General features: G+C 35.4%; 1 protein-coding gene across 1 annotated transcript; it reads right to left on the bottom strand.

The window, feature by feature from the left end:
* Nucleotides 1–8759: 8759 nt before the first annotated feature.
* LOC133681520 (palmitoyl-acyl carrier protein thioesterase, chloroplastic-like) lies at nt 8760–10825 on the bottom strand. The gene is made up of 6 exons (XM_062104580.1): nt 10479–10825; nt 10157–10303; nt 9874–9987; nt 9575–9749; nt 9424–9492; nt 8760–9109 (listed from the first exon to the last, which is right to left on the bottom strand). The coding sequence occupies exons 1-6, from the start codon at nt 10823–10825 to the stop codon at nt 8852–8854; spliced, it is 1110 nt and encodes a 369-aa protein (XP_061960564.1). The 3' UTR covers nt 8760–8851.
* Nucleotides 10826–12921: the final 2096 nt, after the last annotated feature.

Genomic DNA, 12921 nt, shown 5'->3' with positions numbered 1-12921 from the left:
GCGGTTGATGGAGTGATGGTTCATCCTTCTGACGGTGAAGCCTGGAAACACTTTAACAGTATGCATCCTCCCTTTTCAGCTGAATCAAGGAACGTGCGTCTTGGGTTGTGTACAGACGGATTCAACCCATTCGGGTCATTTGCTGCTCCTTATTCTTGTTGGCCGGTCATACTGACGGTTTATAACTTGCCACCGGGGATGTGTATGAGGCCGGAGTTCATGTTTTTATCTATGGTCATACCAGGTCCGAGCAATCCGGGGCGGAATATAGATGTTTGTCTTCGTCCGTTGATTGATGAGTTGACGCAGTTGTGGTCCCCTGGAGCTTTGACTTATGACATCTCGAGGAAACAAAATTTTGTTATGAGAGCGGCTTTGATGTGGACTATCAATGATTTCTCAGCTTATGGAATGGTTTCTGGTTAGAGCACGCATGGAAAGCTAGCATGTCCATATTGTATGGAGAACAACAAGGCATTCACGCTAACAAATGGGGGTAAAGCTTCTTTTTTTTACTGTCACCGTCGTTTCTTGCCACATAACCACAGGTACAGAAAGAACAGAAAGGATTTCTTTGTTGGCAGAGTTGAAAATGATGTTGCACCCCCGCGTCTTGCCGGTGAAGAATTGTTTGATGTTGTGTCAGAGTACGGTGAAATTGTGTTTGGTCTCCAATCAGGTAAGCAGAAGTTTCCTGGTTTTGGTTTGACCCATAATTGGGTGAAGCGAAGTATATTTTGGGAGCTTCCTTATTGGAAGACCAATCTTCTCCGCCATAACCTTGACGTCATGCACATTGAAAAGAACGTGTTTGAGAACATTTTCAACACCGTCATGGATGTGAAGGGGAAGACAAAGGACAACATCAAGGCTAGATTGGATGTAGCGTTGTTCTGTAACCGTAAAAATATGGAGTTGGTTTGTGATGGGTCACGGGTCGCAAAACCAAGAGCAAGCTTCGTGCTAGAGAAAAACGCACAACTACTAGTCTACAAATGGCTTAAGAGTCTGCGTTTCCCCGATGGACATGCCTCGAACATATCAAGGCTGGTTAATACGGAGGAATGCAGATTATATGGAATGAAGAGTCATGACTGTCATGTGTTTATGCAAACACTCATCCCATTAGCTTTTCGTGATTTGTTGCCAAAGGGGATATGGGATGCACTAACGGAGATTAATCATTTCTTCAGAGACATATGCTCCAGCAAGTTGAATGTTGATCACATTGAAAGGCTTGAAAAGAATACCGTCGAGACAATATGCAAACTTGAGATGATATTCCCTCCATCATTTTTTGACTCAATGGAGCATCTACTCGTACATTTACCGTTTGAGGTAAAAGTTGGAGGACCGGTCCAGTACAGATGGATGTATCCATTCGAGAGGTTAGATATTACAGTTGCTATGACATTTATAATTAAATGTTTTTATTTTTATTTTAATGTTTTTAATTGATAATTTTTTATTAATATATATATATATATGCAGATACTTGTTCAATCTTAAAAAAAAGGTTAAGAACAAGGCGCATGTTGAGGCGTCGATATGTGAGGCGTATATTGTTGAGGAGATCTCAACATTTATCTCATACTATTTTGAACCTCATTTGAGAACGAGGATAAACCGTGTTCCACGACATGATGATGGTGGTGAAGTGCATTCAAGTGGGAACTTGTCAATATTCTCCAATCCTGGACAACCCACACCTAAAAATGCCGTGAGGGGAAGATATTTGTCTGAAATAGAGTTCAGACAAGCACACAATTATGTCCTATTTAACTGTGATGAGCTTAGACCTTTTATTAAGTAAGTGGATGTTCGACTTAAACTTTGTCAAGAGTGTACTATTTATGTTTTGTGATACCATACACTCATATACTTTGGAACAACCTTGCAGGCAACATCGACGATACTTACTGTCCAATAACTCACAGTTGACCGAATCCCAGATCTTTCAATTACAAGATGAACAATTTGCCACATGGTTTAGAACACATGTAAGTCCTATCACAAACTCATTATCTCTTGCAATGTAATTAATTGTAGTCAATGTTACATAATATCCGTTTATTGATTATTGTTGTATTTAATTTACAAGCTAGGTTTATCAAATGGGAGGTAGTGCTGCTATTTCACTGTCTTTACTATGTTTGGGCCCTGAAAGAAAAGTCAAGTGCTATAATGGATATTTTGTCAATGGATATGTCTTTCATACTGAAGAATACGGGCATGGAAGAAAGACATACAACAGCGGTGTTTGTATTAAGGGATCGACTTCTAGTGAGTTTGAAGTTGACTACTACGGTAGATTGGAAGAGGTCATCGAATTGCAATATCATAGCGAGAAAAATAGAGTGTTTTTATTCAAATGCTATTGGTATGACACAACTGACAGAGGAATCAGAGTAGATCCTCACTATGGTCTCGTTGAAATCAATTCAAAAGCTAGACACCGCAACGTAAACGACGTCTTTGTTTTCGCAAAGCAATGCCAACAAGTTTATTACACATACACCCCTTCCTTTAGAAAGGACCGATCAAGAGTTGATTGGTTATCCGTTTTAAAAACAAAACCCAAGGGTCGTGTCGAGGTTGTTCAGGATGAGAACGAAGACACAAGTGTGATAGATGAAGTCTTTCAAGCTAGTGAGTTGGTTGAACCATACCGAGTTGCTCCGTCGATTGACTTAGAAGAAAATTCGAATTTTCGTGTTTTCAACGATAGTCTTGTTGATGTTGACGCAGAGGAGTTGGATGTTGACGCAGAGGAATCACCGACGGGTTGTCCCATGTCTGACACGTGTCTGTCTGCACGATTACCGACGGACTTTCCGACGTCCAGTACCGACGGCATTACCGACGGATCACGCATGTGTGACACGTGTCCGTCTGCACCCGTACCGACGGAATTTCCGACGGATTTGCCGACGGATCGAAAAGTTTGGCGGGATTTCCAAACTTTTTGGTGCGAATTTCAATTAATTTCCGACGGAATTTCCGACGGAAATTAATTGCACCGACAGCAATTAATTTCCGTCGGAAATTCCGTTGGAAATATTGCTTTATATACCGCCCATCCCCCCACTTTGTTCATTTTCTCCTCTTCTCCTCTTCTCCCTTTCTCTTCTCCCTTGCTCTTCTTCTCTCATTTATATTTAGCTTTTAGAAGGATTTTATTGTTTTGGTGGTAGTTTTAAAAGGTATGTATTTTTTTTTTCTTTATCTTTTTATTTTTTTATTTTAATTATGATTATTTTTTTTGGTGTTCTTTGTTTTGTATATTGTTTGTAGATAAAATCTTAAATTCAACACATTATTAAGGTAAGCATTTTTTATTCCCAAATTTATTTTGAATTGATATAATGTTTTTTAGTTTTGTGTATTGTTTGTTTTGTGTTTATGTTGTGTGTTGTGTAGTGTTTTTTAGTTTTTTAATTTTATTTATTAATTTTAGTTTTTTAGTTTTGATATTATTGTTTGTATTGCTATAATTTTTATCGTTGAATTTTATGTTAAAAATGTTAATTTATATATATAATTGTTATTGTTGATTTATTTTAAAAATGTTAATTTATATATATAGAATTGCATTTAATTAGTTTATCTTAATTTAGGATATTATTGTTTGTATTGCTATAATTGTTATTGTTGAATTTATGTTAAAAATGTTAATTTATAAATATAATTGTTATTGTTGATTTATTTTAAAAATGTTAATTTATATATATAGAATTGCATTTAATTAGTTTATCTTAATTTAGGATATTATTGTTTGTATTGCTATAATTGTTATTGTTGAATTTATGTTAAAAATGTTAATTTATAAATATAATTGTTATTGTTGATTTATTTTAAAAATGTTAATTTATATATATATAATTGCATTTAATTAGTTTATCTTAATTTAGGATATTTGTATGACTTAAATCTAATGTTAGTACCAATTTAACAATGAATGTTCATAGTTGTAATTCTATATGATGTTATTGAATAAAATGTTGTGTTGATGATGATGAGTTGGGTTGAGATCCAGGATGATTGGATCGGGATGTGAAATAAAATTGGAAGTGTAATATGATTTTGTCGACAACTTGGGACCCCCTAGTACAGGGGAGACTCTGTCGAATTTTTTTTTTTAAATAATCGAAGTTAATTATGTAATTATTCGTATACATTTGTGTAGATGCGTAGAATGAAATCTACAGCACGTCGTCAGAAGACGGTTGCAGCTAGTTCTTCTAGCAGCGAGGAGGACGTATCCTTAGGTGCTGATCACAGCGAGGAATCTACGCCAACTTGTGATGCTGCCTCTTCTAGCGCGGTTTCACAGCGCAGAAGCGGTGTGCCTTCACAGCGGGGTCAATTCACCCGCAAGTACCAGGCACAATGGAAGGATGACCTCTCAATGTAAGTTTGTTTAGGTTTTAGTTTTTTTTTATATACTTATAACATAATTTATGAACAACTAATTAATATTAATTACTACTTTTATTTAATTTCAGGTTCACAAACATTGAGGCTGCAAGGACTATAACATTGGCGTTTAAATCGTCGATGGAGATTCCATTGTTTCAATGGAGCCAGGTTTCCAAACATCCTGAGTGGAAACCTAATATCGATGCATGGTTTAAGCGATTTCAGGTCGGTGTTAATTTTTAATAAATAATTTTTATAATTTTATATCTTGTACTATTTTTATTTTATATGAATTATTTATATACACAGAACAAATTTGAGTGGGATAGGGCGAACAACAATGTTGTGAGGAGGGTATGGGAGAATCACGCGGCAACTAGGTAACATCGAAAATAATATTTATTTTTGTTTTATAATTTTATGTTTTAAATTCTAATTTGTTACTATGGAAGTAGGTTGCGTGATTTTTGGTATGACACCCAAAAAAAATCAAAAAGACATGCGAGGGATAACGGTCTTGAAGGATGGAATGAGGTGGCGGTTTGGCAGGAATTCAAACCGCCATTCATCTCGGGGGAAATATGGACGGCATATATTGAGCACGTGACCTCAGAGCGGTTCTCACGGCGCTCACAGTCTGGCGCCGACAACCGGAACCGGCAAATTTATGGTTCGGTGACCACGCACACTAGCGGATCCGTCCCATTCAGCGCACATGCAAAGCGGATGGTAAGATTAATTTTAATGAAATATATCGTTAATTAATTTGTCGTTCCTTATAATATATTTAACTTTCAACCTATTTTTTCCTTACAGGCTGCGTCTCTTGGACGTGAACCGAGTCCAATGGAGCTGTTTCTAGAGACGCATGTGCGGAGTCAAGACCGCCAAAAGGGGGTGCAGCAGTTCGTGGACAACCGTGCTCAGCACTTCGTGGTATGTTCGTTCATTCATTTTATTTTGTAAGTTATTATTTTCTTGAATTGCATCTTGAATTGCATTTGATGATTTTTTTACCGATGGAATTTTCAAGAGACCTATAATAGCCGGTTGAGGGAGAGATATGGGGACAATCCGTCGACCCATCCAGATTTCGATCCAGATTTGTGGATGGAGGCGGGATCGTCTGGTGGACCCGATAAAAATAGGGTCTACGGGCTCTCCAACACTACGGCTGACAACTTGCGGTCGACTCGTAGTGTCTCAACTGTTGGAAGCTCTCAATCAGTATCGAACACCCAGTCTGAGGAGTTCATTGCGTTGAAACAACAATATCAACAACTCTCGACGAATTATGATGAGCTCCGTCAAATAGTCATGGAGATGAGATCAAAGATGGGTGACGATACTTGTGCAACTTCTTTTTGGCCGTATGGTCCCGGGAACAACCAGCCTCCTCCTCCTCCTCCGCCTCCTCCTTCAGCTCCGCCGCTATTCTAGTTTAATTTTGCTTTTTAAACACATTAAATTTGTAATAGATATTATTTAACATTACTTTTACATTATTAATGTTTAATGCATTTCTATTTGTTTATTAAGGTTTTTTACAATTAATAAATTATTTTTTTTATATATTTTAAATAACTACCGACGGATACTATCCGTCGGTATTTAACAGAGAGTTGCCGAACAATTACCATCCATGCCATCGTTACCGACGGCATCACCGACGGATATAATCCGTCGGTATTACACAGAGAGTTGCAACAAAATTACCAGCCATGCCATAATTACCGACAGATTTGCCGTCGGTAATGCCGTCGGTAATTACCCTTGAAATTACCGACGAATTTATTCCGTCGGTAATGTTCCCGCGGGAAACTTTTTTTTTGGCGCGGGCGTATCCGTCTGTAAACCGTCGGTGTTTCCGTCGGTAGGTGGTTTTTTTTATTTGCGACAGCATTAGCGACGGAAATGGGATTTACCGACGACCGTTTTACCGACGGACTTCATTACTGTCACCGACGAAATTGGTCCGTCGGTAAAACTGGATAATGTTGTAGTGATATTCACATACAACTTAGAATGGTTAGTAGACTTTTGTAGATATCCTTATACAACAACCTAGAACTTTGTAATGTATTAACTTGACACTAAAAGCTTATATAATCTTTAATAATTTTGAATGAATAAGTACGTCATTTGAAAAACTCTATACAAAAAACATAAATAAAACTCTCCAGAACTAACTTGACACTAAAAGCTTATATATATAATCTTTAAGAATTTTGGACGAATAAATATATCATTTGAAAAACCCTACACAAAAAACATAAATAAAACTCTCCACAACTAAGAACATTATTGTTAGAGATAGAATGTTATAAGTAATTTCACTTACAATTTCACTAACTTTATAACTATCAATTAATTTAGAAAACTTTAATTTATTGAAATGTAAATTCAACTACCAATTTGAAGACATAATGTCTAGAATTGAAACGAGACTTAGCTTATGCGGCACCCATGCTCTGAAGCGTGTTTTTACGGTCAACGATTCTCTCTTCAATGTGTGTTCAGTTAGAACGTTAAAAAAAAAAAAACATTTAAGTTTAAATTTTATAAATAAACAATCTTGATTATTTGGCCTCCTTGTCATAAAAAACTACCATATTACTATTTCCGGTCCATAATCCATATACGTTAAATTTTAATTATTATTTCAAACTAAACATTATAAAAGAAAAAGGTTTATGTATCTTTGTTCCTTATACTTTTTCAATATTTTTTATTGGAACCTCCTATTCTTTTTCACATCAATTAAGTCTTGTTACACTTTATTTCTTTAATAAAAGTACTTTTATTGCAGTTGCAGCGTCGTGAGTTCGTACACCTACATGACATCTCTCTATTAGAGTAGTAAGTAGGATGATTAAGAAACCACAATCCAATAACTCTTTCATTTTAAAAATTTTTATTTGAGGTGAGAATTAATTAATGATAAAAATAAAGTAAATTAACTAAGAAAAAAAACCTAATTAATTAAAGTAGATTATTTTTTCACTTGTTTATTTTTTATTTTCATATTTCTTTAATCCTTTCGTAAATGGAAGAGTTACTTCAACAGAAATGTATCATATGAGCTCATGATGTTATGAAAGAGGGACTCTTAAAAAACAAAACATAAAGGTACGTAGAGGGATTCAATCTAGTCTAGGTAAGCATATATTATACACGTGCATTGAATCCTCAATGATATTGATAGAAGAAAACTCAGATTCCAGCAATTCTTACCTGACGCGTAAGTCCAGGTCTCTAGGTGAACAACAAAATAATACATGTGAACTAAAATGGAATAGAAGGTGTGTTCTACTCATCTCTTCTCTGTTGAACCAAAACCATCCGCCAATATTCTACATAAATAAAATGCAAGAACATCCATCACCTGTAAAGGCAACCAAATTAAGAAGCAATATTTTCTCTATAAATAACGCCATCCTGCACAAATCTTCCACCAATGACCTCAACAATTGAACACAGGTGTTTCGAGCTCCTCCTGTTGGGTTTTCTGTTTTTTTCTCATTTGCTGCAGTGGTCCTGATGCAAGCGAAGGGCTTGTTGATCCTAACACAATATTGTATGACTGTCCTCCTTCCAAGCATAGTAATTTGAGCCTCATTTTGGTTGAACTGCATGCTCATCGCTGTGCTAGTCTCTTTGTGATCTCCAGAACGTTGATGGAAACATGATCATGAAAAGTGTGGGTGAACGCCATCTTCATTCAAACTAGTCTCTAATTCTATATTAACTCGATACTATCCGAGCCTTTTAATATAATTTTTCATTCTTTAATAACTTTTCAATTTAATTTCAAATTAAAATTAAAAAGATAAACTAATGAAAGAGATAATAAAAAAAAGATAAAGAAAGAGACATTTAACTATGAATGAGTCAAATCATGAAATTTTTAATAGAGGTGATTAAATATATTAATATTTCAATATTAAAATAAAAAAAATGTTGTACTCTACTGTTTTTCAAAAGTCAACCCACATTTTTATATAATTATTGTCATGCCTAGTGACAAGTGACGTACAAAACCAATATTTAGCTTTCGAAGTTAGAAGAGTTTTTAGGTAGTGCATATCTGATATATTTTCATTCAGAAAAACTTGGTGTTGTGCTCAATTATTTTCCAGCAATCGAACAAATCAGCAGCAAGTTCTGAACAATCTGTCAATCAAGAGACACCAACTATTTAATGAAATGTGTACATCCCCATGAAAGAAAGAAGAAAATTCCTCAACAGTCTTGAATACATTAATAAAAATAAAATTATTAAGATTACAAGAGAATCAAAATAAATAATAATAATACTAATAATAGGATTGAACTGGAGAGCTACAGTAGCATCAATTGAACTGGAGCTTGCGCATATATGTATTAATTCGCACGTACTGTGCAGTATTTTCAGCTGTAATTAATCTGCACTTCAATATATATAATTATTGACGCAGCTGTTCGTGTCTTTAAGCTTCCACACGGTCCTTCCTCTCAGGATCTCGGGTCCATTCTCGAGACGAAGCATGTGATCATACTCTATCACCTTATTCGCGTTGAAGGAATCGCTATTGCCTCCACCAACCATTTTGGAGAGAGATTGCAACACACTGTCCATGTCACACTCCTTCTTGTATTCCAGAGTCATTGCGTTGAGGTAGTAACGCTCCATAAATGAACGGGGAACGCTCTGGGAAATGACAAGCCATATTTCTCATTTAGATGTGCATGAGTAATTTTCATGCATTAACTAAGCAGCACTCCAAATAAGAGATTGTCTACAACACATTTGCCAGATTGGTCATTGATTTGATGATGGCATTTTAGATTGGTACTCTACGTGATTGATTTTAACATGATTCCAAATGGCTGATAATTCGAGTTTCATAGAATTAATGATGATGCGTTTTAAGATTGGTTTACATAATTTTGTAAAATATTTTTGATGATTCGAGTTTCTGTAGCACATTTTGAGCAATCGATTACACAAAAAATGTTGCCCACCTCAAGAATCCAGTCAATATACTTTACATTGCTCACATGCTGATTGATATCCATGTCGTTCCATCCAGGCTGTGTTCAGGAAAATTGTTTGATGATCAAGAACAGCAAATTAATTCTGAGTGGAAACTCGTAATTAATTAAAGAGACTTACTGATAAACCTGTGCATCTTTGATCTGCTGTGCTAACATCAAGTTTCAGTATTTTTCTGCTATCCTTATTGATGATGGGACACTCACAATCCATTAAATAAGGCTCAATTTCATCCCTCATTTCCTTGGCAAACTTGGACAATCTCCTCGTTTTCTTATTCATCATCACGTATACGCTGCATTCATGTACAATAAACCTCTTAAAAATGTAATCTCAGACAAGACACCAGACTTGTTGGAGAAAAAACGAAATGACTAGTTGCTGGTAATTAATTTACAGGACAATGATATAAAAAGAACCTGGTTGCGGTAGCCAGAGTTTCACCAGTCTTGCTGTCACGAAATATCCAGTCACGACCCAGACCATTCTTTCCCGACGCATACATCCAAGTGTCTACTTCAACAACATCAGTCCTTCGATTGTTATTGACAGAAGAGCATCACAATATATCATTACTTTGAAACCTCAAGCTTTGTACGATTGTTAATGTTAAAGCATCATGCATTTAAATCCAAACAGAATCCCAAAACTCTTGAAGATAAGAAAACAGATGTGTATGTGTGTGTGTGTGTGTTGCCTTACCAGGTAGGATAGCGTTCCACTACAATATGCAGAGTTGAAACTACCCATATAAGGTTATTTCTACTCATCTCTCGTGTTGAACCAAAACCATCCGCTATTAGCCCTGTAATTCTACTTTGGTTAAGTGCAGTATCCTGCACAAATATCCTTTGTAACAATCAACCTAAGATAAAACCTCACACATGCTAGGGAAATGGAAGGAATGCTAGTGCTAGGTGTTCGAAAATGAAATAGAAACAAAACCTGTAAGTGATTCAGCAAGGCACCAAAGGACATTTTTCTGTCACCGCCTATTTCAAAAGATCTAACCGAAATGTTTTGCCTGTAAACAAGGCCATCTTGAAGCAACCTTCCACCGGTTATCAAATCAAGCTTCTTTGATTCCCAATCTTCAGTGAGTTTCTGATATTTCCCATTGACTGCAGGAGTACTGCCCGCAACAAAAGAATGCGTGCTTGAAGCACGCAATTGTTTCACCAGCTTTCTCTCTGGTGCGGAAGTTATATCCATCTCATGCTTCATGCTTTTTGCAGGTGATTGTAGACTGCTAGGTGTTTTCCTGAGAAGGGTTTGGATGCGTACCTTCACTGGAAAGCCACTAGCAATTATTGTGCTAAAATCGGCCCTTCTTCCGCCAACACTCGAGCTATAATTAGGCGTCCCCGACATACTCATTGTTTTGCTGGAGGAAGGCAATATCAGTGAAAACATCATCCTGAAAGGAGGTAGAAGAAGAAGTTGATGATCTTTATGAATGAAATTCCAAAATACTCTACATATATATATATATATATATATATATATATATATATATATATATATATATATAAGTGGCTTTTGATACGATCGAATACAGACAGATGTAAATTAATAGGTGGGTGGATCACACTATCAGCCAAACATCGAAGCAGTTATTAAGTGTTGGTTGGTGTATTTTCCACAACAGGTGCATAAATAGCTAGCTAGCTAGGATGGGATAGAACTGGTTTGGTACTGTAGTTTGGCTGACTCATTAGACCTCCTTGTGGAATTTGTACGAAAGAAAGAGTAACAAAGTTGTAGTAATATTAAGAAATTTGTGAAAAACTTGAAAATTTACGACAAATATATACGAGACTTTTCACCAGCTGGTTTTGAACTTGCGGTAGAAATGCATCAGCACCAAGAATAGTAGTACGTTCGTGCTTCATACTTGTGTTTGGATCGCGAATTTTTCCTCTTCTAACGTGATTTCTTCCTCCGACCTATTTGATCAAGCTTCGGAAGCATTAATTAGTGCGTGGTTTGTGTGCGTGTGCTTATATATAAATTGTCCCAGATGAAGAATTTGCAATTTGCGACTGCCATGTATTCCGTATTTAGCTGTCACAGGTTTTATTTCATTTTCTTAACAGTCTTTGAAGCTCCTTCTTAACTAAATTTATAGTGGTGACTTTCATAGGTTTAGTAAATAACAATTAGAGTTGGAAGCCATGCATCCACCACGTATAAATTATACACAAAGACGAACTCTAAATTACAAATCAAACGGTAAAGAAATCTAGGGAAAATTTTCTTCTATTTTTTATTCAATTTAAATAATAATCTTTAAACAAACTAAACATCACTATATATATATATATATTAGTCCTCAAGTCCTCTTTAGAAAATTATTCATATTTAAAACTTATTTAATTAATAAAATATATCAAGCATTAGGATTTCTAAATAGTAAAATATTAATTAAATTTAAAATTCTAAACTATGTAAAAGTTAAATGCTTAAAATTCAAAATTACCTAGAAAAATAATGAAAACGAAGAAGAGTAATTTCAGGCTTCATATAAGATGCTTTTGGGTTTATTTTAAACACTTTTCAAACTTTGAAGGGACCAGAGCCACCCCCGAGCTCCTCTGTCAAAGAACTATCTCAATCCAAAAGCTTAAGCTATTAGGTGAGGTCCTAGGATATGATTTATATTATTCTCTAACACATCCCCTCAAGTGAAAGCCCTTTGGGCTTGAAACTTGCACAGGCTCACATTACCTTTGTGCTTAATTTTTATCAAATAAATGGGGATGGTGAGATTTGAACTCAAGACCATTTGGTCATTAAGGCTCTGATACCATGTCAAAGAACCATCTCAACCCAAAAGCTTAAGCTATTAGGTGAGGTCCTAGGATATGATTTATATTATTCTCTAACATCCTCAATTCATCCCTCAACGTGCCATTTTTCTACAGAGACTGATTGATTGCTTTTACGAAATAATGTTAACCTGCCACTAACATGAAAAAAAAATATATGGGATTTGGGTCATATACCGACTAAATTGAATAAGTAAATTTTAATTTAATTAGATGAAAAAAAATAAGAATTGACAGTAGATCAATAAAAGTGATTAGGCATGAGAAAAAAAATTCAAAAGGAAATAAATGATGTATCTTAAGACACAGCCCATTAAATGCAAAAAACTAAACAGGATAAAAAAACATAAAAAAATCAATTCTAATTAACTCGAGTTAGTAAGACAAACTTATAACTCCGGTAATTAGAGTTAAGCCAACCAGGAATATCCTGCCAAACTTGAGATTATTTTTCAAAATAAAATAAATGATGTATCTCAAATTACATCCCATTAAATATGGGAGAATGACACAAGGTAAAAAAGGAACATAAAAATTATTGGTCCTAGTTAACCCGAGTTAGTATGATAAATCTGTAACCATGGTAATCAGAGTCAAGCCAACCAAGGATATATTGCTAAACACGTGGCCTAAATCATG

The sequence above is a fragment of the Populus nigra genome, chromosome 1 (assembly GCF_951802175.1).
Source record: "Populus nigra chromosome 1, ddPopNigr1.1, whole genome shotgun sequence".
Classification (NCBI taxonomy): domain Eukaryota; kingdom Viridiplantae; phylum Streptophyta; class Magnoliopsida; order Malpighiales; family Salicaceae; genus Populus; species Populus nigra.
The sequence above is the reverse complement of the archived record's forward strand: the minus strand, read 5'-3'. Positions and strand labels throughout refer to the sequence as shown.

Bases quoted from the DNA above. Each gene is read 5' to 3' on its own strand.
- LOC133681520 (XM_062104580.1), bottom strand. From the start codon at position 10,825: ATGTCGGGGACGCCTAATTATAGCTCGAGTGTTGGCGGAAGAAGGGCC. The intron at 9,493-9,574 runs GTAAGTCTCTTT...TCCTGAACACAG, and splicing joins AAAGATGCACAGGTTTATCA to CCTGGATGGAACGACATGGA. The intron at 9,110-9,423 runs GTGGGCAACATT...GTCATTTCCCAG, and splicing joins ATATTGACTGGATTCTTGAG to AGCGTTCCCCGTTCATTTAT.